General features: G+C 60.7%; 1 protein-coding gene across 2 annotated transcripts in view; it reads left to right on the top strand.

The window, feature by feature from the left end:
- The window catches only part of MLLT1 (MLLT1 super elongation complex subunit), a 57,472-nt gene extending 32,823 nt beyond the window's left edge, over nucleotides 1–24,649 (top strand). Inside the window, exons 4-12 of one of the 2 annotated variants that reach the window (XM_011235438.3) lie at nucleotides 4,284–4,427; nucleotides 7,925–8,050; nucleotides 11,997–12,551; nucleotides 16,660–16,747; nucleotides 18,472–18,580; nucleotides 20,772–20,871; nucleotides 21,204–21,275; nucleotides 21,493–21,564; nucleotides 21,902–24,649. In XM_011235438.3, coding sequence (XP_011233740.2) covers nucleotides 4,284–4,427; nucleotides 7,925–8,050; nucleotides 11,997–12,551; nucleotides 16,660–16,747; nucleotides 18,472–18,580; nucleotides 20,772–20,871; nucleotides 21,204–21,275; nucleotides 21,493–21,564; nucleotides 21,902–22,030 — 1,395 coding nt within the window. In that variant the 3' untranslated portion in view covers nucleotides 22,031–24,649. The remainder of the gene's footprint in view (nucleotides 1–4,283; nucleotides 4,428–7,924; nucleotides 8,051–11,996; nucleotides 12,552–16,659; nucleotides 16,748–18,471; nucleotides 18,581–20,771; nucleotides 20,872–21,203; nucleotides 21,276–21,492; nucleotides 21,565–21,901) is intronic. The other variant, XM_034657613.1, reaches the window with a different exon arrangement.
- The last annotated feature ends 2,649 nt before the right edge of the window (nucleotides 24,650–27,298 follow it).

Here is a 27,298-nt window from a genome sequence, read left to right as displayed (position 1 = left end):
CGGCCGACCCAGGTCAGCAGAGCTGGACACACTCTGGGCACTGGGGGACGGCCTCCGCCCAGCACATGTGCTGCGTGCCCAGCTCTGGGGAGCCCGACAGTGCTCTTCCTGCTTTGCTGCAAGGGCCCGGGGTTCCAGAGAACACAGGCCGCCCAGAGTGAGCCCCGGCTTGCGGTGCACCGGCCATGTGGCACCAGGCAGCCCACCTGCCTGTTCAGTTTCCTCATCCAGGAAATGGGGCCGCTGAGAGCACCCGTGTTGCGGGCTGTGAAGCAGTCGTATGTGTTAAGTGCTTGGAAAAGTGCTTGGCCACAGTGAATGCCGGGCACCCCGGACTCGGCACCAGGCCTTCCGCTTCGCTCCACCCCTGCGTGCGGTAGATGGGGCCACAGAGCAGCCCTTCGGCATCCCCGGGAGCTCCTGTTTTCCTGCTGGCGAATCCTGTGGCTTCCATCACTATCTGTCTGCTGGGTCTCCTAGAGCTTTTCTGGTGAAAGCGATAGCTTCCCTTTCTCGACAGCACCGAGCTGAGGCGATTAGCTGCCCTGTCTCATCAGATACTCCCACTTGTAGTTGAAGAAACCGAGGCTTAGAGAGAGCAGGCCTCCTGACCAAGGCCGGGCAGCCTGTGAGAGGTGAGCCCTCCGGCCTGGGCAAACCCCGTGCTCGTGGGGGGCTGTCAGGGATGTCCAGCTGCCTTCCTGCCGCCTGCTGGCATCGCCGAGGCACCCGGTCACCCTCCCCTCCCTGACACGCTCCCTTAGCCGAGTTCCTTCACGGGTGCGGCGTCGTTGCACTGAGTCCACTCACAGAATTTTCGGGGAAATAGTGAAACATTTACAGAAGCAGGAGGAGTGCTTTAAGGAGCCCCCGTGGCCGTGTGTGGGTCCAGCACTTAACCGCTTGTAGCCCACTGGTGCTGTCTCTGGCTTGTGTCATTTTGAGCAAACCCCAGACATCGTGATTTCATGTGTCCCTGTTTCAGAATGTGTCTCTAGAAGATGAGGACTGCTTTTTAATAATAAAATAATAATACCAGTATCATACCTACAAACGAACAATTCCTGAATATCCAGAATCTAGATAAGACCAATGTGTTGTGATTCATGAGTTTGTCTCATAAGTTCCTTTTACCGTGAAAAGGAGTAAAGAAGGCAAGAGTCTTCCTCTACCCTTGCTTCTCTTTGCAGTTTGCTTGTTGCAGAAGCTGGGTCATATGTCCCGTGGAGTCTGGTGTCACCTGGCTTTCTGTTGCTTTTGTCCCTGGATGCTCGTTATTTAGCACCGTCCTCAGATGTGTGTACTCTTGTCAGTTTGAACTTGACTCTGGAGCTGAAGTCCTCCGAGCAAGGTGGTGCATTGGCCTTGACTGTGGCCTGTGTTTGTGAAGTCAGCCACAGTTGAGGGACATGCCCCGATCACTGACCCACGAGGAAGTACATACAGAACAGCGGTGTCTGCATTCCTTCTGCACACGGTAGCTGGCGGACATCCATGCAGTTTGCCTCTCAGATTGCTGTGTTTACCTCGTGGAAAGGCAGAACAAATGCTTGATGTGGCCTTTTTGTTTGTTTGTTTTCTTCCTTTATTTGCCAGGTTCAGACGCTGCCCCCTGTAGTGACATGCTGCAGGCCAGAGGGTGTTTGCTTCCTGGGACACAGATCTGGGCTTGCTCTTTCTGAGCCCAGATCCCCCTGTAGATACCTCTGCCCCAGGATGTGGCCAAGCCCCTCTCTCCAGGTCACCTGTTGCCACCACCGTCCCCCTTCCCATTGCAGCTGTGGCCATATGGACTCTCGGGGCTCTAGAAAGGACTGTGCTGTGGCCTTTGCAGCTTCTCTCTGCCCCCTTCTTGATTGATCCATGGCCCATCTCTGAGCCTGGCACAGCCTCTAGGGAACCTTCCTGGCCCCCTCTCCACCCCTACTGTTGGGTCATGCTCCGTTCTTGCCCATCTTAACATTTCTTTCTTTTGACAAAAATGTCCTGAGTGGAGGGCAGGGATCCCTACGGCCCCTGCCTCCAAGGGGTTCCCAGTTTGGTGGGGACACGTCTGCACTGTGACAGGTGCCTCCATGAGGTTGGCACAAAACTGTGCAGGCACAGAGGGGGGGCAGCAGCCGTGTTCAAGGGTGTAGCAGAAGCTGATTATGGGGGCTTCCTTCTCTTCCTTAACAGGAAGTTGGAAAGCAGTTGGCTGATGGCCCTGGAACAGAGATCCGCATGGCTTTCCTCCATGCTCTTCCCAGGATTGCTGACCTTCCAGCTAGGCAGGAGGAAGAATGATGCTGAGCCTTCTCTTTACACTTAGTGTTTGACTTGGGAAGGCAAGCGCTCCCTAGGCTGACCTCACTACACTTCATCACTCAAACCAGGCCACGTGACCACCTCGGGCCAGGGGAACGATTTCCAAGTCGGCTTTAGGTGGGCCGGGGGTGGAAACCACTCTGGCTGACCCTAAGGGCTGCTGGGGGCAGGGTGAGGCCGGTGCTACCGCACTGGTTGGCATTGCCTTGGGAAGGCCTCTTTGCTTGTCTTCTCTGCACTGGACTTGAGGCTCCCAGAAGGCCGAGTCTGTGACTCTTTCATTCGACAGGTGCACCTTCTACCTGTGGCCTAAATGGGGGGGGTGGGCAAGTTGTCCACGTGCAACTGCAGGACCCTACTCCTGTCCCCTTTATTCAGAAGCAGGCACAGAGCCAGCCAGGTTTCCACCCCCAGGCGTCGCCCACTCATCTGAGCTCAAAAAGCCCCGCATGGGTCATGTAAACCATGCGACCGCTGGCTGGGGAGACGGAAGAGGAGGAGGGGGGTGAGGCAGCCTGAGCCCCTGGCTGCGGTTGGAGTGGAGGAATGAGGCTCAGCCCCGGCCTCTGCTCCCTTCTCCCGCCCAGGACTGTGACCCTGCTGATGTGGGTGGAAGGAGGGGTAGAAAAAAGAGAAGCGTGGGCATGCCTATGTGGGAGGCTCCGTGCTTCCCTTTTGCTTCGTTGCCCCTGACTGCCCCATCCTGTAGTGAGAATACTCTGACTCCTAGGGTTTTCTCTCCTGCTGGAGAGCATTTTTGAAAATTGCATATAATTCACATACCAGAAAATGCCCTTGTAAAGCATGCAAATTCAGTGGTTTTTTAGTACATTCACAGTGTTGTGTGGCCAATCACAGTTTTTTAATTCAAGAACATTCCATCACCATAGGAATCATCTGCATCCCCATCAGCAGTCATTCCTCATCCCCAGGCCCCGGTTCCTGACAACTTCGAGCCCCCTTCCTGTCCGTGCATGAACCTGTTCTGGGCGTGTCACACACGTGGACTCACACCCCGTGTGGCCTTCTGTGTCTGGTTCCCTCCCTGAGTGTCATGGGCTCAGGGTCTGTCCCCGGGGCAGTGCGGGGCAGCTCCTTGCTCCCGTCTGCAGCTGAGTGACGTGTCCACGCATGGAGGGACATGTAATGTTGACCCGTTCATCCGTCAGTGGACACTGGGATTGCTTCCACTTTCAACTGTTGTGAATCCTGCCATGCAACGGACATAGATGCCCAAGTGTTTGTGTGAACATGTTTTCATTTCTCTTGGCTGTGCATTAGGAGGCATGTATGGGGCGGTTACTCTGTAGTAAACATGGGGAGGGGCCCCCAGACAGCCCTCTGGAGTGACGGCACTGGTGACAGTGTGCTCCACGTCCTCACTGCCACGTGAGCTTTTCCACTCTGTAAAAGAATCGCTGTGCCGGGGGCTGGGAGGTGTTAGCTCATGGTTCGGATTTGCCTTTCCCTGATCATTAGTGACATTGAGCATCTTCTCTTCTCGTGTGCTTGTTGGCCATTTGGATGTCTTTGGAGCCATCTCCCCCTTCCAGGAAGGGAGCATGGGGTGAAGACTGTGGGATCACGGGCCTCGGAGCCTTGGGTCCGTCCTCCGTCCTGTCACTCCTCAGCCACGTCTTCAAGCCTCGGTCTCTCCGTTTGTTGAGGGGTGCCATGAGGGTCGAAGGGGAGGGTGTGTGCCATCAGCAGGAATACTTCCGGTCACCGTCCGAGAATGTCATTCTTAATGATCTGTGTTTCTCTGTGGAGACTGCTTTGCTGGGTCCAATGCAAATAGTAACTTATTTTGGATAACGGAATAGACGAGAAGGAGGCACACGAGGGAGAAGCAGGTAAGGGACTGAGGGGAGGGAATCGGAGGCCCAGCACAGGAGAGAGAAGGGGCTGGTGGCGGGGAGCGCGTCTTGTGGCTGCCCGCCCCTCTGAGGTGAACTTCCTTGTTTTCTTTGTTGAAGGAGGAGCCCAGGAAGGTTTGCTTCACCTATGACCTGTTCCTGAACCTGGAGGGTAACCCGCCTGTGAACCACCTGCGCTGTGAGAAGCTCACCTTCAACAACCCCACCATTGAGTTCCGATACAAGCTCCTGATGGCTGGCGGGGTGAGTGCCCCCGCGCAGACGGACGCTGGGGAGGCGCCGGCCGTGCGGTCGTGCCTCCCGCGTGGCGGCTTGTGTTGAGCGGCCTCGGTGCTGGGTGCCCGGGGGTCTCCCAGGCACGTCTCTCCAGGGTTGGTTGGGTGCCTGAGACCTGGAGGGGCGGCCTGCACGGGCAGCTCCTGGCCGCCCTGCGTGGGATCCAGGTGTCCCGAGTCGGCGCCGGGGCGTTGTCAGCTGTGAACGACTAGTGACTACTTACCCCAGAGTTTCCTGGTTGACTGTGGTTAATTAGCATCTTCCTCCATGGGAAGGAGGGGTGGAAGGAATGGGCGCGAGGCCAGTCTGTCAGCGTGGCGAGGCGTGGGAGCCAGCTTTGAACCGGATTGGCAAGGCTGTTCCGGGGCTGCGTCATCTGGGAAAACGGCAGTGGCTCTCTGCGGGGTTCCCTGATGATGCATGTTGCCTGGCAGTTTTGTCCTCGTGAGGCCAGACAAAGGCGTCAGCTCTCAGAACGCAGGCCTCTGAGGGAGCCGTGTGGCTGGGGATCCGTGTGTGGTGGCCGAGTGCCGGGAATGAAGTTGAGGACCGGAGCAGGGGCGCTTGGTGGTGGAGGAGGAGGGGTGCCTGGCAGTAGGCTGGACCACGTGTGCCGAGGGAGGGCCAGGCCGAGGACACGGGACGTCCCAGAGCCACCTTTCAGCGCCCCAGCATCACTGAGCGTTTGCCTCGCGGCCAGCCAGGAGGCTTCGGGCCAGGGCCGTGGGTGTGAGTGCGTGTGGCGGGGCAGGCCCACCTCCCCAGTGAACAAAGGGGTTTGGGTTGAGATTCAGTAGGCCTCCAGAGCAGTCCTTGCTGTTTCAGTTCAGTCTTCTATACTTTTTTTTTTCTTTTTTAATAAAGGCAGTCACTTACTCATTGTAGAAAATTTGATTATGTTCTGCCAGGTTCCTTATAAAAAATGAGTCTGTGATCATAATCTAGCATGTGAGGGCTGACGGGAACAAACAGGGAAGTGTTGGAATCAGTTCACAGAGACATTTGTCCTGAAGTTTGCCTGGGAGCTCTGGAAGAGCCAAGGAGGTGGGGAGGGCTGCTGGGGTCAACAGTCCTCCCCAGCTCTGCTTCTCCACCTTCTTTCTGCCGCCAGATATTTTCCGAAGTATTTGTTACCCAGAGGCTCCCTAGTCAACATTTCTTTGGGAGACACATGTGCACTTAGCATTCCTGGCCTCTCAGAGCTCCGGGACCAAGGGACTGTCCCTCTCTGGCCCCTGCATAAGGAGGTTTTCTTTGCTAAGAAGAGATGAAGGCTCGATGTGCATCATCAAAACATATAAAACCAGAGGGCGGAGGCGGTGGAGGGGGAGAGATTGGGAGTGCAGGTCCGGCGAGCTGCTTGGGAAGGGCCAGTCCTGCAGGGAGGAGGGAGAGCCCGGCACGGTGGTCTCTGCCCGGTGCTCTTCACCCTGGAGCGGGCTGCCCGGAGAACCGATTAGTCGGTCAGGAGCTTTCTCACCCTTCGGGGCTGTGGTCCTTTGGGGTTTGCCCTGGGCTGATGGCAAAGCAGCGCTGTCTGGGCTTAGGAGCCGCCTGAGACCTTGATGGGATAGTGGCTCCTGACACGTGAGTTGGGGTCCTCGTGTGCCATTCTGGAGCGGAGTGCCCCCACTGGGGCTGGCATTTGCCATCCTGTAGCAGATGACCGCAGACCCGCCCGTGTTGATGTCGGGGCCGGAAGAACTGGAGTCCCGACTCGATGAGACGGCCCTTCCTTGCTGCCCCTGCGCCGGCGGCCCCCTGGAGCTCTGTGGTTCCTCGCCCGAGCTTCAGGCACCTCAGCAGGGACCAGGTCAGCTTTGCTCCTGCTAGATGGTCGGGGCTGCGCCCTCGGCGCTGTGTCTCGTGCTTTGTGCCGTCGGCAGTTGAGCTGCTGGAGTAGAGGCCCCTGCGACTGAGGGTCTGGATGTCCATCGGGGGTGATGGGTCCTTACGAGGCCCCACGGCTGCAGCGGCAGCAGAGCTGCTGGTTCACGTCACCTTCTCAAAGGGCGGCTGTTACGGGGGAGGGACAGGAGACGTGTTCGCTGCATTGTCCTGGGACTGCATCAGGCTAGGACGTTAATTCGAAGGGAGAGAGGAGACCGGAAGCCTAGAGTGGAAGGAAAAGCGAGTGAAGGAGCACTGGGACCTGTCTGTGCCCCTGGGTCGGGTTGTCGTGGCTTCTCTGTGTCCCATGAGTCCTTGCGAGCCTGGGAGTGCATTGTTCTGCCCGAGGCCCGTGCTGCTCAGCGGGGCTCTGGGTGTCATGGGTCGGACTGTTGTACTTGGACAGGCTCTGGGGAACAACTGGGGCCTCTGGCTTCGCTGCCTCGGAGTCGGGGGGTCACGGGAGGGGCACGAGGAGCTTCGCGGCCCCTGCTTTCAACTTGGTTGTCCCCTGATGCCAGCCTCCTCAGAGGAAAGGTTTGGCTTATCAAAGAATCCCAGGTGCTCAAGGTTATTAATGATGCTTGTTCTACTGAGCTAATTGCTTCCCTCCCTTTTTTTTTTAATGTGCGCTTTATTTTTTTGTTCTGTCTCGTCGCTATCTGGAGGGCTCCCTCTGAGTGGCTGGCTGCTAGTCGTGTTAACTTGTAGAGTCAGTATTTGGACAACTTGCCCCCAAGCCTTCTCTCCTTCAGCAGGTGCAGCAGGAGCCCGGGAGCCGCGCTGGACCCGGCGGGTGTTTCCCGGGAGCACCTCCTGGCAGGACCCCAGGCCCTTCCTCCTCGCAGCAGTTGGCTAACCGAGCGGGGCGCTCGCTGCCCTCCCCCGCAGGCTCGTGCTGCGGCTTTTGCAGAGAGCTGCGCCCACCCCCGTGCAGTTCTCTCCTGCCTCTGCCTTCCGTTCTGCCGATTCAGTCACCTTCACCTGCTTGACAGCGGAGGCGGGCTCTCGGGCCCCCTGCCCCCGGAAATGCGGGACCCGGCAAAGTCCCCCATGCGCACGGCCATCAGAAGTTGCTCGCTCCGCCACACGGCTGCCCAGTGTGGGTGTCTGGCTGGCCTCTCGCCTTTCCGAACCGTGCTTCTGGTCCTTCTAAACTGCAGCGTGCAGGTCAGCTTGGGCCACAGCTGCCTTCTCGTGCTTCTCGGCACACTCCGCGAGTCTTCCTGGCCTGGCCCTCCTGTCCGCCACGCTCCGGGCTTTTTCCTTCCAGAGGCCGTGTGGCCGCACCTGGGCCCAGTCATCCTGGGACCCCGGCTTCTCTTCACTCTCCACCTCGAGCCTGCTTCGCTCCAAGCACTCGGCCCCCAGCCTCCCATAGAGGACATGCCTTTGATTCTTTTGGAAAAGTGGAGCTCAAGGCCTCCTTTGCCCCTTGTCCAGAAGGCAGCTCCCACAGCCTCCAGCTCCCGCAGCCTCTGGCCATACTCCTACAGGCTGACTTCCTCTTGCCAGTCAGAAATCCAGCCTGCCTCCTTGCTCACTGATAACGTCTGTCTCTTCTTTATCACTAGGTGATGGTAATGCCCGAAGGAGCAGAAACGGTGTCCAGGCCCAGCCCCGACTACCCCATGTTACCCACAATTCCACTCTCTGCCTTCTCTGACCCCAAGAAGACCAAACCGTCCCACGGCTCCAAGGTTAGTGAGGCGGAAGGCCCAGTCACATGGGAGCACTGGGGCCCAGTGGTGGGTCCTGGGCTCAGGGCGCCCCCTCTGCAGAGCTGGACCTTCCGTTCCCAGACTCGCTCCCTTGGCATCTTCCTCTTAGAGCTCTTTGCTCTACCTGGCAGCTCCCTGACACTTAGGAGGACTGGCCCCTGCTGGATTGCACGGATAGCTGTGTGATTGCAGGCTCTTCGCCCTCTTCCTCTTAAGGACAGAGAGCCTACCCCATCCTCGCTGCTCCTACTGTGTCAGCGGGCCTTAGGACCCCTCAGACAGGACCCTGAGAGTCTCGCATGGTTGTGGGCCATGGACAGAGTGTTTCCACCCACGGCCACGGCTGCCCGACTCCCAGGCCGCCTGAGCGTGGCCAGGATGCCCCATCTGCCAGGACTGGGCGCCTCCTCCCTGGGCTGTTCCAGACTTGGCCTCTTTCTTTGGGAGCAGCTCTCAGCATAGAATGCTTTTTTGGGGGAAGGGCCAGGTGGGACGATGTGGTGAGAAGGCTCATTTCCCCCAAGAAGACACGCTTTTGTCATCTTGTCTGAGTCCTCTTGGACAGGCGGCACTCAGCCTTCTTGAGACCTCTCTCTGAACTGTTAAGGAGTGGCTGCTGGAGCCCTTCGGATAGTGTCCTGATGTACATATAAACTCATGAGCATGCGTCCTGTTCCCCTGAAGCTGCCTACATGGTCTGTGTCCCTGAGGTCAAGCTCATCTGGTGCTCGGGGCACCTGCTTATCCTCCTGCTGCTGACTCCACAAGTTCATCTGCTTCTCATCTTTGCGTTTCTCTTGCTTCACTCACTTGGTGGGTGTTGTGGGCTTGGAGCACCCCGGGTAGGACGGGTTGAGCTCTCAGGCTTTCCTTATCCGCAACACTGGAGGAGAGCCACATCACCCAGGCAGGGTCTTTCTGGCACTTTCCACGAGGCCAGGGGGTTCTGACATCCCCAGATTTGTCTGACTTAAGCTCTCCAGATGTGTGTGGTATGGAGTGCAGCTCTGGGGGTCTTCCCCATGCCGGCCTCCTGGGCCTGTCCTTCCCTGAACCGCGTGGAGGGTAAAAGGAAGAAAAATTCTTGCTGGAGACCTTGGTGGCTTCTCTCTCAGCCAGCCGGAGTTATTTGGGACTGTGCAGAATAGAAGAGTAGGAACTGACGTTTCTTCTGTATGTGTCACTTGCAAGCCACCCACACCCCGCGAAGAAATGCTCTCCTGGGTGGTCAGGACATCACAGTGGCTGGCAGGACTGCCTCTGCTGGGGCTGCTTGTGGCATCGCTAGCCAGTGTCTTTGAGATCCCCAGGAGCCCCCGGGCCAGAAGGGTGGATCTGCCGAGGTGTACAGGGTTCTCTCTCCCCTCCTCCCTGCCCCAGGCTCTTTCTCTAGCCCCCCCCAGGCAGTGTAACTGAAGAGGCGCCCGCATGGTTTTCTCAGGCAGTGAAAGGCAGGCTCTTCTCTGCTGATAGCGCTCCAAGAAACCGTTCTGCTTGTGAGCCAGCAGTCTCACTCTGCTCTCCTCGGACGGCACAGCCTGTGCACCAGCCTCTTTCTCCAGCTGAGCACCTTCCTTTGGGCACTGGCTGTTCTCCCCCAGATTGGTTCTCTGTATCCTGGAGCCAAAAGGTCTGATTGGCCAGGGCAGAGGGGGCTGGGAGGGAAGGGGTGGGTCCTCGAGGGGCCTTGCCCACTGGCCTGCGGACTGCTGGAGAGTCTGGCTGTCGCAGCCCTCGGTGGATCATTCCCTGACGGTTCTGTCCCTAGTGGCACCCTGGCAGGAATCGGAGCCTCTTGGGAGAGGGACGGGGGACCCCCTGGAGACTCACACTCCATTAAGGGTGGTTCCCTTTGGCCCCCGCCCGTCAGCTCCCCTGGACTGCACATGTGTAGCTTCAGGGGCACCTGCTTCGCTCTGATGTCCGCCACTTGGCCTGGTTGACCTTTCTCTAAAACTTGGTTCTTAGCCATTTTCGGGTCATTAACAGCTTTGAGAATATGACTGTGGTGAGTCCTTACCCCTGGGAATAGCTATGTTATGCTCAAGGTAGTGTGTGATTCCAGAGGGCCCATGGTCTGGGGTCCCTGTGCAGAACCCCCGGTGAAGACCCGCTGCTCCAAAGGCTGCTGCTAGTGGTGCAGGCCCTGGGCGGCAGCGGGGGCGGGGTTGACCCCAGGGCTCGGGGGTGGGGGGTGGGAACTACATCAGAGGCATTGGCCAACAAGCCTGTTGGGTGTGCTTTGTCTCGCCTCTCGGAGCTCGGACCAGTTCCTGCAGTCCAAGCAGGCACATGGGCACTGCAAGAAGAGGCCGGAATCGCATGTGGAGTTTGCTTCTTGCCTCCCTCCTTGGGAGAGCAGCTTGCTGGGGAATGGAGCCCCATTCTGCAAGCCAGCTCCAAGGGGGCTGCCCCATTGGACGGGCCGCTGGGGGCTCGTGGCGTAAGCATCCCTTCCCCCTGCCCTGGTGATGTCAGAGCTGGGGCCAGGCGCCCCAGGCGATGTTTCTCCAGGGAGGCGGCAGCAACCCATGGCCACGTGGGGCTGTCCCCGAACCTTTGGCACTGACGTGGGTTATCGATTTGCAAGAAGACGGCGACCCAAGTGGATCAGAGGTGGTCAAGGCTGCGCTGTCTGTCCCTGTGGCTTTTTGCTGGGAGGGTCCCGTGTGGGCTGAGAGAGCAGCAGGGGCTTGCTGCTGGGGGTTATCCTGGCGTTCCTGCTCTCTCCTACGTGCTCCAGCCTGTACCTTTGGCACTTGAGGTAAACTGGTGCAATGTGGCTGCCTGCATGGTACCGGTCACCCTCTGGTCTGGCTCTTTGGTTTCCTGGTGTGCTTTGCTCTGGAGAGCCTCTGGGCCCAGCTGTGCACCTGGTCAACTGAGTAGGGGCAGAGCCCTCAGCAGCTGACCCCAGCAGGCACCTGTCTGGCATGCCCGGATGTACAGGGCGATGGTGGGGTGTTGATAGGAAGGAAGCCCGAACAAGGTGTCACATGGGGCTCCTGCCTGCAGACTGCACCAGCTGCTTTGGGGGGGGGCGGCAGTGGCCACAGCCCCCTCTTGGTTGAGCGCTTGCTGCCTGCCGGGCCCTGAACCATTGCCCAGTGAGGTAGGTGGTCCTGCCCTTGTTCGGAGGAATCCCAAGCGTGCAGGGTTGGAGCCCCCAGCCCAGCCTTCTCAGCAGCCTGGCTCAGAGCCCTTCTCTGCCTCTGTCCCCAGCAGGAGCTCCGTGACCTGGCAGACCGACGCTAGAATATGGGCTCCACCCTCAACCCTCTGAATTTCCATGGTGGAGACCCAAGAGTCATTAGGTGTTTTAGGAACACTGCCCAGGTGGCTTTGATTCCGAGAGGTCTAGGAGCTGTTCTGTACAGTGCCTGGGAACCCAGCAGGTGCTCAGTAAATGCTGACCGTGGGAATCAAAGAACAGCTCTGCTGGGCATGCACTGGGGCTGGGGTGGGGGTGACCAGGCAGGAGGCACGCAGGCTCTGTGTGGGGACAGAAGGGGGGGCCTGCTTGCTAGTGCCCCCCCATCCCCCCCAACACCACACGCAGCCTCCACTCCCCTGGGCCACCGGGAAGCTGCGAGGTGTTGGATGGGAGTGGGTAGATGTGGCTTGCCTGTCTCATATCTGACTCACCGTGTACTCTTCTTGAATCCCTCAGGGAATGTCAGTTCAATTCAGAGGGGAATCTTAGCCTGCAGTCGCCCGGGACCTGCTGACACTTCCTAGTAGTTTAAAGGGACAGCTCCATTTAAAACTCTCACCTGCTGCCTTACTTTTTCGCTTTATGGAAGATTTTCTCTAGCTGAGTCTGAATCAGGTGGATTATACTTTGTAGGGGTTGGGGGAGGTGGAGCAGGGCGACCCCGAGATGCCATTTGACCGTGTCTCTCCCCCTCCTGCCCCGGCATTTCAGGACGCCAGCAGGGAGAGCAGCAAGGCCTGTAAGACCCACAAGACGGCCAAGGAGCACCGGGAGCGGCCGCGTAAGGACTCTGAAGGCAAGGCCCCGTCCAAGGAGCCAGAGCGCGAGCAGGCCAGGGGTGCCAAGGATGCCACGCGGAAGCTAGGCGAAGGCCGGCCGCCCAAGGAAGAGAAGGCCCCACCGGCCAAGGCCGCATTCAAGGAGCCCAAGATGGCTCTGAAGGAGACCAAACTGGAGAGCATGTCCCCCAAGGGGGGGCCCCCGCCCCCACCCCCACCCAAGTCTTCCAGCAAGCGGCCGGCCGCCGCTGACTCACCCAAGCCCAGCGCCAAAAAGCAGAAGAAGAGCAGCTCCAAGGGGTCCAGGAGCGCCCCCAGCACCTCGCCCCGTACCTCGTCTTCCTCCTTCTCGGACAAAAAGCCAGCCAAGGACAAGGGCAGCGCCAAAGGGGAGAAGGTCAAGGCTGAGAGTGAGCCCAGGGAGATCAAAAAGCCCCCGGAGGTGGAGGAGTCCAACTCGGAGGACGAGGCCTCCTTCAAGACAGAGGTGAGGCGGCTCCTTCCCCCCCGCCCCCCGCCCCCCCTTTTTTTTTTTTTTTTTTTTTTTTTTTTTCCCCCCGCCCCCCCCCATCCTCTCTCTCCTGGCTCTGAGCTGCTTGAAACCTTGTCGGCCCAGAGGTTAGATGAGGAGGCTGGGATCCGAGGTCCCCACTTGCTCTTTGTAGCTTTGGGCAAACCTCCACACCTCAGTTTCCTCTTCTGTCAGGAGACTCTGGAGACCGTGCTTAGGGAAAAATGGTTTTGTTAGAGTCTGATTTTTCGGTACTCGGCTCAGAGCTCTCTTCCTTGGGCAGCCCCTGCATGGGCCAGGGTCTTGGTGGCGGATCGTGTGTCGCCGCTGCCCCTTCCCTGGCCACCACAGGGCCATTTCATCAGGAGACTCGCTCCCTCCGCTAGTGGGGCATCCCCGAGTGTCTTCATCGCTCTTCTGGTCTGGGGGCTCCCCACCCCTCCCACCACCTGCTTCTGTGCGCACGCGCTGGGGCTCCTGCCACAGCAGCTTTTCCAGGCCGTTCTGAAGGCTGCTCTTAGAGACGGCGGAGCCTCAGAGCAGCCAGTGGCCAGGTTGCTGCCTGCAGAGCCAGACCACACTGGGGCCGCAAGTGGCAGCCCCATCTCTGAGTACTGTGTGACATGCAGGGGTCAGAGGACAGGTGCGTGGCCAGATGGGTCACCGAGTGACCTCCCCGCCCGCCGTGTTACCAGTCCCAGCCCCCAGTGCCTTTTTGTGTGTTTCCAAATCCTCACTCACTCTGGGAGGCAGAAGCCCTGTGTCCGGTGCTGCTGCTCAAAGCTCTGCTGGGACTTAGAGAGTGGCTCCCAGAGACCAAGCCACAGGTGATTGTGTCAGCAGCACCAGGGTCTCGAGCATGTGGCTTCCAGGGGCAGACTGTTGGAGGTGACGGTGTTGGCTCGGGGTGACAGTTTGGCCCGTGGGTAACCGTGTGCCCCACTGGCTTAGGGACACACACAGAGCTGTCAGTGCCGTGTGCCCCGCACTCCTCACGGCCAGGAGACGCCATCTGCCAGTGAACTTGGAGGGCCCCGGGATGGGTCCTGCTCTGTGGAAGCCTCCTCGCAGTCCTGGGCCGTATCGGGAGCTGGCCCAGTGGCTGGAGGTTCTTTGGGTGCTGATAGCATCTGTTCTGGCTTCCGTCTCCTCCGTCTGCTCAGCACCCGCAACTCTGGGCCGGAGCCCTTTCCTCCTTCTCACCTCAGGTGCTTTCCGTGAGCAGGACTGGCGGAGCTGCACGGGGCAAAGGTGGAGCCCCCTCCCCTGGAGCNTCAGGTGCTTTCCGTGAGCAGGACTGGTCCCCTGAGCTGCACATGGTGCACTGCCACAGGTGCCCCCCCGCTAGCCTGGCGGGCTATGTGGGACGGCTCCTCCCCCTGGGGACTGGCTGGACGTCCGGTGTCTGTGGCCTTGGACACTGTGTCCTGAGCCTGGAGTTGCTCAAGGAAACCTGGGGCTTTTTCCTGGCTAAAGAAGCACGTCCTGTGTCCCGAGAGACCTCTGAATGAAGGCTTAGCCGCTTGAGGTCCATGCACGTGTGAGACCCAAACCACCCATAGGGTGCCGGATGGTGACTTGTGGACATGTGCCAACCCTGGGACCTCCGTGAGGCGCCGATGTCTGTGGTGGAGGAAGCGGGATAGCCTTCCACACACGGGCCTCCCCGGCCATCGACCCTGGAGGCCACGTGAGGCACCCGCATCCGAAAGCTCTATGTGTGGACCCTGAATCCCCTCTCCCCTTAGCCCTCAGAGGAGGCCGGGCAACTCCTTGTCTGAGTCCCTGGGCCGAGCTCCCCAGCTCCTCCAGGGGCTGTTCTGTAGTCTTTGGCCCCGGGACTCCTGAACCAGTGGCTCCCATCCAGTCACGGCCCGGCCCGGGCGGCCCTTTGCCCTCCTCCTGGACACTCCGTGTGGCCTGAGTGCCGGGACATTCTGGCAGCACTTCCGGCGAGCTCCTGTGCACTTCCTGACCCACATCTCCTCCAGGCTCTTTTGGCTGAAGCCATTTCTGGGTTCCCTTCCCCCTCCCTTTGGATTGGCATGGAAGGAAGAGGGACAAGCCCCCTTGAGAAGTGCGTCTTGCTGCTTGGCAGGGACAAGGAGCCAGTGCTCGCCTGTCGTGACACAGGGCCCGGGGTGGTCCCGGTGGGGGGCGCTCCCCACACCCAGAGTCTGCTGTCCTGTCTCCCGACCAGGCACTCCAGCCGTCTCTGGTCTCGTGCTCGGCCCCTGCCGCCTGTGCCCCTGGCCCAGTCCTGTCTGAATTCTGTGCCCCCTGAGGTCAGTGGCACTGTTGGCCTCGACCTCGGTGAGCCAGGATCTGGTACACACACACATTTAGCGCAGGCCAGCGAAGTCACTCTTTTACGGGTAGGGAAACAGGCTTAAAGCCAGAGGTACTGGTGAGAAAGCCAGGGTCGGCACCCGGCACCCCCGCGCCAGAGTAAGAGCTCCGGGGTCTGTGTGCCGCAGGTGCCACGTGGGTCTAGGCCCGTCGTTGGGGTTGTGGGTCACGCTGGTCTGTGTGGCACCTCTTCAGTGGTCGGGGTTTGCTGGCAGTCTAGGCGGGGTTTCCCAGTGAGGGCTCCCCAGGGAACATCACTGGCCAGTGAGAAGGTGGGTGAGTAGGGGATGCCAGTAGGGGTTCGTACACGGGGAAGGCCTGGAGTGGGTTCTGGTAGGCTGTGGTAACCTGTAGAGAAGAAACTTCTTTAACTCGTCAGGTGAAAAGTGGATCACTCTGTGGGTCTATGGAGTGAGCAAGGACTTGGGCCCTCCCAGGGCCCCTTCCATGGGCTGGGGGCTGCCAGTGGTCCACAGACCATCCAGAGGGGCTATCCTGTCCACCAGCAGATCAGGGGCACTTTTCCTGGGGTCTTCTTTCATGTGGCACCTGCCAGGACTGAGCAGACCCTGTGGTGTGTCTGTCTGTCTCCCGGCCCCTCCCTCCTTGTGACGGTGGGGCGGGGGTGCCTGGTCTCAGGTGCTGAAGCTGTCGGTCCCTTCAGAGGGTCCCCTGAGGCGAGAGAGGGCTGGACAGGCCCTGTCCTGAGGACAGACTTGCTGGATCCCCTGCACGTTGGGGGCACTCTGGGCCAAGGTAGACCTTCTGAGCTGCCCGCTCTGCCCTTCTGCCCTTTGGAGCCTGTGCCCCTGGCCCATGGCTTACTGTGCTGCCCCTTGGAGTAGCTTGTTGGCAGACACCGAGAGCGCAGGAACAGGTGCCGCCTCTATTCTTCCAGAGGACCCTGCCACGGTCATGTGTCCCCCACGGCAGGTGCAACCCCCAGGTATCTTAACCCCCCCCCCCCCCCCCNCTATAGTTTGTTCTATTTTGATTTTTACTGCCCCCTGGTGGCTGAGTTTGGGGTGGCTGGCTGCAGGAAGAGGAAGGAGGAGGGGCTGTGACTGGCTGTCGCATGATGGGACAGGCTCCAGTCCGCCTTGTCCTCACCTGCCTGTCATGTGCACACATGCTTATCCTAACCTCAGGTACCTGGTGGGTGATAGCACATGACAGGAAGACAGCTTCGGGTCATCCCTCAGCCTCGGGATGGGCTTTGAAGAAACAAGGGGCAGGACGAGAAGCTGGGTCTCTGCACCTACCTTTCCTGCCCAGACGCTTCAGCTATTCCTTGCAGCACCACTGCCCACACCAGCCAGCGCATGCTGTCACCAGAGGAGGGCAGGGCCCACTAACAGATGAGCAGCCCCCCTGCCAGGCATTAAGAGCATGACTCGTTCCCTGTCCTCCTGCCCAGGAGGATGGACGGACTGGACATGTTGTCTGCAGCTTGTCCTGGAACTGCGAGGAATTTCAAGTCTCTTCGTTGCATTTTGAATGCAAACTGGTGTCCTAGGACCGAGGGGGATCCAGAGCTTCTGTGAGCCTTAGGCCAGGGGTGCTGGGGTCTGGCACCTGGGTGACCCTTTGAATCAGGATCTGGGCAGAGACTGGCCAGGTATTCCTGCGGCCGGAGGGCATGTATTGCCTGCTCCTTCCCTCTGGACTGAAAGAGTTTCTTGTTTTCTCTCCGCCCCCCCCCCGCCCCGCCCATCCTCATTGCCCCGGGCTGAAGTCTGCCCAGTCGAGCCCATCCAACTCCAGCTCCAGCTCCGACTCCAGTTCGGATTCGGACTTCGAGCCTTCCCAGAACCACAGTCAAGGTGCGTGGTGCGAAGCGGGCGCGGGGGACAGGGTCGCAGTGCTGGGGAGCGCTCTTGTGTAGGGCAGCCCCTGGCCACCTGGAGCCAGCGGGGCACGGGGGTCTGGGCTCCAGCCAGCGGGCATCTTGATGGTCTTCTCCATGTGATTGACTTGCGGGGCGGGGGGGGCTCGCTCCCTGCCTGGGCATGCGCACACCCGAGTGTGAGCGCTGCTGCCCCTGCCGTGAAAGGTCATGGACGACTTCCCTGGGCCGGGGGATGGGGAGGGTCCTGGAGGACAGGGAGAGTGGGGGAGCCTGGCCCTGGACGTTTCCAGACCAGGCCCCCAGAGATCGCAGCCACAGGTTTGTGGAGGCTCAGGGAGCCACCCGAACACCAGCCGGGTGTGAGAAGTGCTGTTCTTTCTCGTGCTCTTTCGTCTTTGGTGTCGGTCTCCTGGTCCCTCAGGTTTGCCTGTCTGTGCTTGTGGGCCTCTGGAGAGGGGCCCCTTTCTCATTTGGACCCAACCCTGGAGCAGACACCCTCCTTGCCAGTGCCCCCGCCCCCAGCAGATAGAGGCTTGCCCCCGGCCTCACCCCACCTCACCTCTCCGCTGCTGCCCTAATCTTCACCCCCATCCTCACCCCACCCCCATGCCCTTCCCTGCCGAGCCCCACACCCATCCTCCCGCCACCCCAGCATAGCTCTGGTGGGAAGGGGCAGGAAATGCTCTGCTCTTGCTGTATGTTTGGCTGACACTCAGGCTCAGACCCCAGCAATCTGCATTTCTGTCTTTTCCTTGCATTTCTTCTGGAGAGGTTGGAGGGGGAGACGGCAGAAGGCCCCCTTGGCTGCCCCAGAGCAGGGAAGGCCTTCTTCAGGTGCAGAGTGGGCCTGGGGGCCCCGGCCTGCAGGGTGCTGATGTGAGAGGGCAGCAAGGGGCCCACCCTCAAACCGGAAGCGTTTCTTCTGGTGGATTGGGCAAGATTCTCCTGCCCCCACAGCCTAGCCCACACTCTCTCCAAGGGTTCTTATCTACGGGGAAGGGAGGGGGAACCTGCCCAAGCAGGATCATGTGACCAAGGTAATTGAGGGCTTTGTGTCCCTCTGTTGCCTTGGTAACAGGAATATAAACCAAGATGCCGTCTGTAGGGGACTGGAACTGTGAGCCTCTGGAGAGAGGAGAGGACGGTTGGCCCAGAGCAGCGGAGGGGGTTGCTGAGGGGCTGGGCAGGCCGGAATAGGGGCGCAGGCTGCCTGGGAGGGTTCTGTAGCCCCCCAGGTCTGGCTGCCTCCCCCTCCCTGGCCAGGGCCTGCTTTCCGTGGCTCCAGGCAGAGGCTGTGCTCCCTGCACCCAGAGCAGAGGAGGGCTGCCCCATCGGCCTGGGCGATGGAGGGGCCCTGCAGTCCTGCTGAAGGCCAGGGGCCAGAGGCCTGCGAACAGGGCCAGGGGCCAGAGGCCTGTGAGCAAGGCCAGGGGCCAGAGGCCTGTGAGCAGGGCCAGGAAGGTAGGGGGCAGGGGAGCGAGGGGGTCGTTTAGGAAGGGGGTGGCTACGGGGGCATTTCTTAGAGGCGGGTGGCAGGCCTCACCCTGGCCTCAGGGACCTCCGAGGCAGGCTTGCATGGCTGTGTTTCGGGGTCATGGTTTCAAGAAGCTCCATGGGGCCCTGGGCACGCAGGGGGGCCTGTAGGGTCCGGGCAGGGCCCTGATCTTCCGTTTCTCCCCTTCCCTCCCCCCTCCTCAGGACCCCTGCGCTCCATGGTGGAGGACCTGCAGTCCGAGGAATCCGACGAGGACGACTCTTCATCAGGCGAGGAGGCCTCTGGCAAGACCACTGCTGGCAGGGACTCCAGGTGCCGGGGTTGGGGGGCGAGCTGGGCGGGCGTGGGGGCTCCCCGGGGTTGCTCTACCTGCCTCTGATGTGGCTGTGGGGCTTTGAGGAGGCAGGGCCAGGATGGGAGTGTCCGTGGAACAGCCCAGGCGCACCTGGGGGCTGCGTGCTCTCAGTTTCATGACGCTGAGGCTCTTTAGGCAGCTGGCTGGCTGGCAGGAAGGGCAGGGGCTGTTCAGGGAGAGAAGTGCAGTCACCACCTGAGAAGGGAGTGAGGCAGTGCCCGGCAGCCCAAGGGCGAGTCCTGGTCCAGGGGATATATGGGAGCGGGAGGGCGGGAGGGCTTATTCCTCTGCTTTGGGGCCGGGGGGCCGCAGGGCCACTTCCCCCCCCCCCCCCCCCCCCCCCCCCCCCCCGCCCACATGGGTGGCATAGGGTGAGGATGAACTGAAAACTCTCCCGGGCCCTGCAGACACCCCAGCATGGGGAGCTGCTGCGGCTGTCCACTGGCCTGGGGAAGGTGACGTGACGTCTGTCCTTTTCTCAGAGCAGGGTGAGCTGAGTCTCCTTTGGGTCCCCCCAGAGCCTTGGAGCGAGCTCGCCTCAAGGATGGTTGTGTGTTGTCAGTCTCTAGCCCAGAGCAGATGTCGGCCTCGGTGCCGGGCCTGCAGATCGGGCAGACCGCAGAGCCAGCGGCCCCGTCTTGATCGAGCTTCTCCTCCCTGTGAGGCCAAGACCTTGGGGCATCAGCGGCGCCGCTTCAGGCTAGGCTAGGCCTTGGGTCTGTGCCCCCAGGTTCCGGGAAGCCTGTCAGGTGCTTGCAGTGCTGCAGCGTTAGTCATGGTGGTTACCTCGCCGTCCTAAGAGCTGCGGCTGAGAGAGGCTTTAAATGGGCTTTCACATTTGCCAGCACGCTCAGACGAGGGCAGCTGGGGCGCGGGCCAGGGCGGGTCGGGGCTACCCCAGGGCAGAAGCAACTAGTGTCTCCTGCCCCTTCCGGTGTGCTGGCAGTGTTCGGTGTGGGCTGTGATGGGCCCTGGGAGCAGGGAGCCGAGAGCGCTCACACACATGCCTCCCGCTCCTGAGGGGCTCCCTGAGCACGGGGGCCAGATGTGCATAAGTGCCTTTACTGTCCTTTTCCAGGGGCAGATGTGGCATGTGGGGCTTCCTGGGGAGCCGGGTGTCCCCGTGGCTGCTTGGGTTGAGCTGCCAGGACCCCACCTTGTCCTGTGTGCTTTGTGGGCCCACAGACTCAGGGGAAGTGAAGGGTGTGTGGGGTGCCGGGGCCACGCCTGGGCCAGGCTGACGCTGTGTGCTACTGCCCTCCTGTCCCCCCTGCTGCCCTGCAGCTGCGGGAGTTGGGGAGAGGGTAGCTTCTGGGCTCCAAAGACAGCAGGGCCCTGGGGACAGATGCTGCTCATGGGAGAAACCCCCTGAGGACGGGACAGCCCTGACCCCGGGGGCAGGGGGCGAGGCCAGAGCCCCTGGGGCTGAGGTTCTGGCCGGTGTGTCCCAGTGCTTCCTGCCCTGTTCTCTGTGGGGAGGCCTGTCTCAGGCAGAAGGAGGAAGCAGCAGGTGGGCGGACAGGCAGCTGGGGGCTGCTCCTTACTAGGTCAAGCCTACAGTGTCCCCAGGGACCAGGGGTCCTGGACACAGACTCTTCCCAAGGACGCTGTAGGTGGCTGGCCCACGGATGGGCTCCCTCCACACCTGCTTCCTGGGCTCTGAGAGACTGGAGAATGCTGAAGGCACTGGGCCAGCACGTTTTGTGCAGAGACATAGTGAGAGACGTGACCATAGGTTCACACATGCTGGGGATTCTGAACGCTTGTCCCCGGGGACAGGGTGCCCCATGCCCCTGAGGGAAGCCTGCCATCCAGAGTGCGGCAGCGCCACCTGCTCCGTCACCAGCAGCAGAGCTGAGCTCGGGAGCGAGATCAGCAGAACGCCCACTGGGTTGTGTTCCGAGCCGGGAGCCCTGCACCAGGGGCCCCCGCCAAGCCTCTTGGGGTGCCGGCCTGCTGCTCTTGGGGCTCGGTGCCTTGAAAGCAGAGCTGCCTCCAGTTGGCAATAGCTGCCTCAACCTGAGTGAGGTTGGTCTGGAGCGCGGCACCAAGAATGGGGGGTGTACGTGTGGCCCACGGGGCAGGAGGCAAGGGTCCCTGGCACAGCGGGTGGCGGAGGCCTGACAGGGTGCTGTGTCCTGTGTTCAGGTTGAGCTTCAGTGACAGCGAGAGTGACAACAGCGCTGACTCCTGCCTGCCCAGCCGAGAGCCCCCTCCCTCCAAGAAACCACCCCCACCCAACAGCAAGGTAAGCCGGGGGCAGCCCCGGGGGGCCCCCACTCAGGAGGAGAAGGGGGTCTCTTGGAGGTCAGGTCCCTGCCTCAGCCCTCACATCCTGGTTGCAGGGCCGAGGGATGGGCCCTGGCCTGGTCCTGGGCTGAAGTTCTCCAAGGGTTTGAGCTGAGCGTGGGGGCCGAGGGAGGCTTGGTCCCCCCCCAGGCCCCAGAGAGATACTTGCTCCCCAGGATGGGCGGCCTTCGGAGTCAGGGTCAGTGGCCCTGGAGGGGTGGGGAGGGCCTCCTGCGGGCAGGGGCAGGGGAGGAAGGCAGCGCTCAGAGCAGACCCGGGTTTGCCCTGCAGGCATCTGGCCGGAGGAGCCCGGAGTCCTGCAGCAAGCCTGAGAAGATCCTCAAGAGGGGCACCTACGACAAGGTGGCGGGCTTGGACTGGGCATGTGGAGGGGGGACCCCAAGCTGGATGCGCTTCTCCCAGCGGTACCTCAGCGGTGCCTAGTCCCAGCCTAGCCCGGGCATGCGTCCGCCTTCCTCTTCCCTGGAGCCCAGATGGGTGGGCAAGGGGCAGGGCAGGGTGGGTCTGAGCAGTCGGGAGGGGCTGAGGCCGCCCCTGAGCGCCTGTCCGCCACCCCCAGGCCTACACAGACGAGCTGGTGGAGCTGCACCGGAGGCTGATGGCCCTGCGGGAGCGCAACGTGCTGCAACAGGTACCAGTACCCGCGTCACCTGCCCTGCCCCCACCAGACCTGCCGGAGCCCTGCGAGCCCTGCGGCAGCTGTCTCAGCGGGGTCTCCCCAGCTCCTGGCTGGCAGGGGTTATCTCAGCGGGGTCTCTCAGAGGAGTGTGGGGCCAGGGGCATGCATCCCTGAGGAGCCCTCTTCCTCCTCCCCCTGCCTCCTCCCCCTCCACCTCTTTCTCTTTCCCTTCTTCCTCCTCTGCCTTCTCCCCCACTTCCTCCTCCCCCTCCCCGTCGGAGGCTGCTAGGGTGAGGCCACCCCAGACCAGCTTCCTGCTCCCTGAAGCCACCCTGCCACCACCTTCTAGATCGTCAACCTGATTGAGGAGACCGGCCACTTCAATGTCACCAACACCACCTTTGACTTCGATCTCTTCTCCCTGGACGAGACCACCGTGCGTAAGCTGCAGAGCTACCTGGAGGCCGTGGCCACATGACCCTGGGCTGGGTGCCTGGCCCTCTTCGCTGGGGCCCCAGGCGGCCACATTCGGGCCCCGCCTTCCTTTTTCTCTCTCGACTTACCCACCCGCAGCACTGCCTTAGTGACCGCCCTGTCCTCGGCCCACACGGCCAGCTGCACTTTCCTCGTCGGCTCCCGGCCCCCCCTCCCCACCACCTTATCGGGAGCCCTGAGGCTGAGGGGGGGCAGGCCGGAGCCGCTGTTCCCCAGTACTCAGGGCCCGTCCCCTGGGCCCCCCTTGGAAAGCAGCTGGTGTTGAAGGCAGCACCAGGCCTCACTTCAGAAAGGGAGGAAACGTGGCCGGCAGTGGGAGCCTCGCTCCACGGCGGGACACGTGGCATGGTTTCACTGCCCGGGCCTCTCTGAGCAGCCAGGGCACTGCCTCCAGCCATCCCAAACGGTTCACGCACCGCCCCCCCGCCACCGCGCCCCAGGAGCGCAGAGGGCCGCAGCCCCTCCACGGGCGCTCACTGTGCTGGGACCCTGTCTGTATAGTTCTCTCTAGTGTCCATGTGTGTGCGCCGTAGGTACCGGAGCGGCTTCCGGGTGTGCGTGTCCGTGGCAGCAGTGCACGTGGGGGGTGGGGGGTGAGTAAGGCGGGACTTTTAGGTTAAGATGTTTCCACTGGTCTGGTCGTGGGGCTGGAGGCCCAGCTGGAGCAGCACCGGCCCTCTCCAGGCGAGGGGAGGAGTTGCCCCTCCGTGGTTCCCAGGATGTGTCGTCCTCCCGGGGCGTGGAGGGCCCTGCCTGGAGCCAGTGAACACTATGATGGGGCAGCGGGTCCGTGGGCACCCAGGGGCCTCCATGTGCTTGGCGCCTGGTCAGACTGGCGGCCGCCTCCGGGAGCCGACCTGGCCTCCACCAGCTGCAGGCCCTGACGCGTGTCAGCCCCCCCACCCCCCCACGGCTCGTCCTCTTCCTCCTTCCATAGGATCCTGTTCCTCCCTTCTGTTGTTGGAGTCTTCGAACTTTGAAAAAATGAGCTTTTGCCAAATAAGACGGGATAGTTTGTGGAGTTTTTTGAGGAGCGTGAGGACTCAGAGCCAGCCCCTCGTGCCGGGGCCCAGCCATTCGCAGGCCCTTCTGGGCGCTCATGTCTCTGGTTTGGGCTCGGCTCTCCCACCCCTGCGAGTCACGCCAGTCCAGAGACCCAGCTCCTCGCATGCCTGAGACTCTCCAAGAGCCAAGCTGGCTCCTCCTCCCTCTCGGCCAGGATGCCCTGCTGGCGTCAGCCCACCTTGGGTGGGGCTCCTGGGGGCCGGGGCCCTGTGCGCTCAGCCTCTACTCCCCCAGACCTCAACTCGAGGCTCCCGCTGCCCCCCCCCGACTTTGCCCTGAATGAGATGTGGGGAAAAGGACTGGGGTGGGGACCAGACGTGGGCTCACCTTCTCCCCCCTACCAGCCCACTGTCAGAGGGTCTCTCCTCCCCCCAGTTCCTGAATTCTGATGTGGGGAGTGCCAAGCTCCCCTTCCCTGTGGTTCCGTCTGTCAGGCAGACCCTAAACACTCCCGGGGGAGCCCTGCCTCCAAGACTCCCCCAAACTTCAGCCTCCCTGGTGACATCCGCAGAACTCGCCGGGAAGGCCCGAGAACGTTTCAGAGGAACCCGCCATGACTCCTCGCCATCTGCTCTGATTCTCTCCTGACCCCACTGCCTTGAGGTATTAGGAAGAGGGCAGGCCTGTGTGGCAGGCTCCGTGCCGTCACCGTCCCCTTCCCCAGGCAGGCCAACAATACTCCAAAGTGGGGCACCTTTCTTCTCTGGAAACTCTAAGACATTGGACAGAAGGAACTGGCCTGATGTGGAGGGCACGGCAGCTGCCCAGCCCTCTGTGCACAGAGGCTGCTGGGGGCCACAGCCAGGAGCCTGAGCTGGTCTTTCCCCTTTGGGAGCATCTCCTGGAAGGGCCAGAGGCCCTCCCGAGCTCCGCATGGTGACCTGGGCAGCAATCAGCTCCGGAGCCAGGCCATGCCCAGGAAGCAGCTGGAGGAAAGCCAGGATTTGGCCCGCCCTGGGTCGCAGCAGTGTCTGGCCACTCCTGCTGTTCTTGGGGCCTTCGGACGCACCAACCCATTTCTCAGTTACCTCCTCTGGCCGGAAGGCCCCAGTGCTGGCTCCGTGACCACCTGATGGGCACGCCAGGCAACCAGGGCCCTGACCGCAGCATTCCCAGCTGCTCCCCTGCCCCACCCCCAGCTGCCCGGCAGCTGGGCCTCCAAGGGCTCTGGGGACGCTTCCATAGGAAGGGGCCGGCACTTTGTGATTGCCGCGTGTTTAGTGTTAAGCCCCCTGCCCCCAGTGCAAATCCCTGTGTTTTGCTATCTCCTGAACAAAATGTAAACCGACACCTGAAAGCAAAAGGTATCGAATACCTTTTTTACCCATAAGGGTTTTTACAAAGAATGTGTCTCACTAGGAACTAGGACACTCATCGGCCCGAGACCAACTCCTGGATAAAAGGAATAAAGGAGAATCGTGTTTGTAATAAGTTACAGGATTGTTTCTGTCCTGGATTTTAAACTTTTTGTTAAATTGTGAAATTATGGAGGAGTTTTATAGAAAAAAAAAGTGAAATAAAGTCAGATGGGAAAGCAGGTCTGTGTGTAGAGCCTCGTGCGTCCACTTGGTTCCTCCTGGGCCGGCCGGGGGGGGGGGCGGGCGGCAGGAGTGGGGATGGGAGAGCATGAGCAAGGTCAGCATCTGAGAGGAATACAGACGGCACTACTAGAAATTCAAGCGAGGATTTGGGGGGTGGGAGGGTGATAGAGGGCAAGATGGGTAGAAGGTGGTGAAAGGCTTCCTTTGCTGAGAGCTGGGGGGCCTGCCTGCGGGTTCGTCTGAGGTGGGCTTTGCTCGGGACTGCGAGTGGCAGAGCTGAGGGAGTCCAGCGGAGGCCAAGTTCTTGCAGCCCCGTGCCAGCAGCCCTGTGCACCCTGCGACCTTTCCATTCCCGAGTGCCCATCGCAGCAGGCTGCGACCCGGCCTGTCTGCCCACAGCAGCGGCAAGGGAGCCAGCCGGCTGGCCACACAGATCCTCCGGAGCCTCTCTTCTCAGCCTAGCTGAAATTCCTGCTTCTGGCACCAGGGCTGTGGCCTCTGCGCCCTGCCTTTCCTACCAGAGAAAGGTCTGCAAGCCCTCTGGGGCAGTTTCTGATCTGAGCTCCTGAAGAAGGGGCTGGAGTGAGAGCGGGTCCACGGGGGGTCCCAGGGTCTGCAGAGCCTCACCACATGGTGAAGGACTGACTCCCTGGGGCCAAGAACGCAGCAGGGCTGAGAACCGACTGGCGGCCTCTTCACAAGCCCGGGATGGCGTGGGTGCTGCTGCCAGCGTCCCCGCGGGGCCGGCAAAGCAGCCCAGGGCGTCGGCCTGCCTGTGGGGCAGCACGTAGGCACATTGCTGAGACTTGAGCCCAGACACGTGCTCCCACAGTTGCTTGCGTGTGTCTGCCCCTGGGCACCCTCGTCCTTCCCGCGGGTCCATCTGTGACCCCTGGCCGTGAGCCCGAGGAATTCTCATTAGCAGCAGGGAATTCTGTTCCTGCAGAAAAACCCCAAGGACTCTGCATCATCCTTCGTGTGTAAAGGTGTTTCCAGGGGTCGTGGCGCTCTCGGTGGGCAGCTGCGTCCTTCCGCGAGGTGCAGGGGCTCCGTGGCCGCCCGCCGCCCGCCGTTCCTGCTGAGAAGTCAGCCCTCTGGTCTCTTGTCCCTTTGAGGCTTTGGTCTCTGGTGCCTTTCAAGTTTCCTTTTTGTCCTTCAGTTGAAAACTGTTCCGTACGTTTTGGTGATTTGGTTCTTTCATCAGTAGGACGTCTCTGTCCCTTTTAAATGCTTTTGCCTTGAGTATTTCCAAAGCTTCCATTCCATTTTAAATCTATATTTTCAGGATGCAGGCTCAACACAAGTCTAAGGTTCCAAGGGCACGTGATCCTCGTTCCTGCTGTTTTTCTGTGTCCACTTTCTTGCGCGTCCCTTGGGAGCCGTCATCCGCTCCCTCACAAATGGTGGCGCACCTGCATGCCTTTTCCTCCCCGTGTCTGAGAGCTCAGTCCAAGTCCTTACGTTGTGTAAATGCAACGAACTCACAAACTCACACCGCTAGTCCTGCGGGCGGCTCGGGACGGTTTTCCCTGGTGCTCTTCCCACCGTGCAGGGGTGCGACTGGGTCTCAGGGCCCTGCGCCGGCCTCTCCCGCCCCTCCCCTTCTGCCGGGGCTCTCAGGTGTCGTCCTGCTTGTGCGCGCGTGTGTTTCTCGGAGCTCCTCGTGGAGTATGAGATGGGGCTCTCAGCAGAATGTTCTGCAGTCCCCCGCTTGCCCTTCCATACTGGCCGGGTGAGCATCCCTCACCATGCGGGAGCCTTATGTCTTCATCCAGCTTCTCCCTCAGTGACTGCTGGGTGCTTATTCCTGGTTGAGGGCGATACAAGGTTTACAAGTTCTCTCAAGGCTCCTTCCAGCAATTTAATGTTTCCCCCCCTTTTCTTCCCTCCCTTGGGTTCTTTCTCACCTCTCAGTTTGCTCCGTCTGGAGTTCATCCTGCCGGGAGGCAGGGCCCCAGCTCTGTTTCCGTGGTAGGCACTGCACCCCCAGTCATGGTCACGGTCACGGTCACGGGCTAACCCGTGCTTCCTCCACTACGTGAAAGGCCACTCCATTCCTGCATTCTTGTCTGTGTGCCGGGCTCCTCTCCTCTGCACATCTATTATTTATGCCCCATCACTGAGCTTTTAATTACCGCGCCGTCGGCATTTCTTTTTTTTTTTTTTTTTTAAAGATTTTATTTATTTATCTGACAGAGATAGAGACAGCCAGCGAGAGAGGGAACACAAGCAGGGGGAGTGGGAGAGGAAGAAGCAGGCTCATAGTGGAGGAGCCCGATGTGGGACTCGATCCCATAACGCCAGGATCACGCCCTGAGCTGAAGGCAGACGCCCAACCGCTGTGCAACCCAGGCGCCCCCGTCGGCATTTCTTGATTACTGGTAGGACTAGTCCCTCTTCGTTATTATTCCCCTCCTAGAATTCTCTGTTTGCTTTCCGATGGAACCTAATCGGCTTGAGTTCTAGAACGTTTTCTTTATCTTGTCGTCCTGAAGTTTCCTGTTAACATTTTAGTTTGAATTTTAGTTTCCGGGGCGCCTGGGTGGCACAGCGGTTAAGCGTCTGCCTTCGGCTCAGGGCGTGATCCCGGCGTTCTGGGATCGAGCCCCACATCAGGCTCCTCCACTATGAGTCTGCTTCTTCCT

This window comes from Ailuropoda melanoleuca, chromosome 4, assembly GCF_002007445.2.
Source record: "Ailuropoda melanoleuca isolate Jingjing chromosome 4, ASM200744v2, whole genome shotgun sequence".
In the NCBI taxonomy this organism is placed as follows: domain Eukaryota; kingdom Metazoa; phylum Chordata; class Mammalia; order Carnivora; family Ursidae; genus Ailuropoda; species Ailuropoda melanoleuca.
This window is presented reverse-complemented; position numbering and strand designations above follow the sequence as displayed.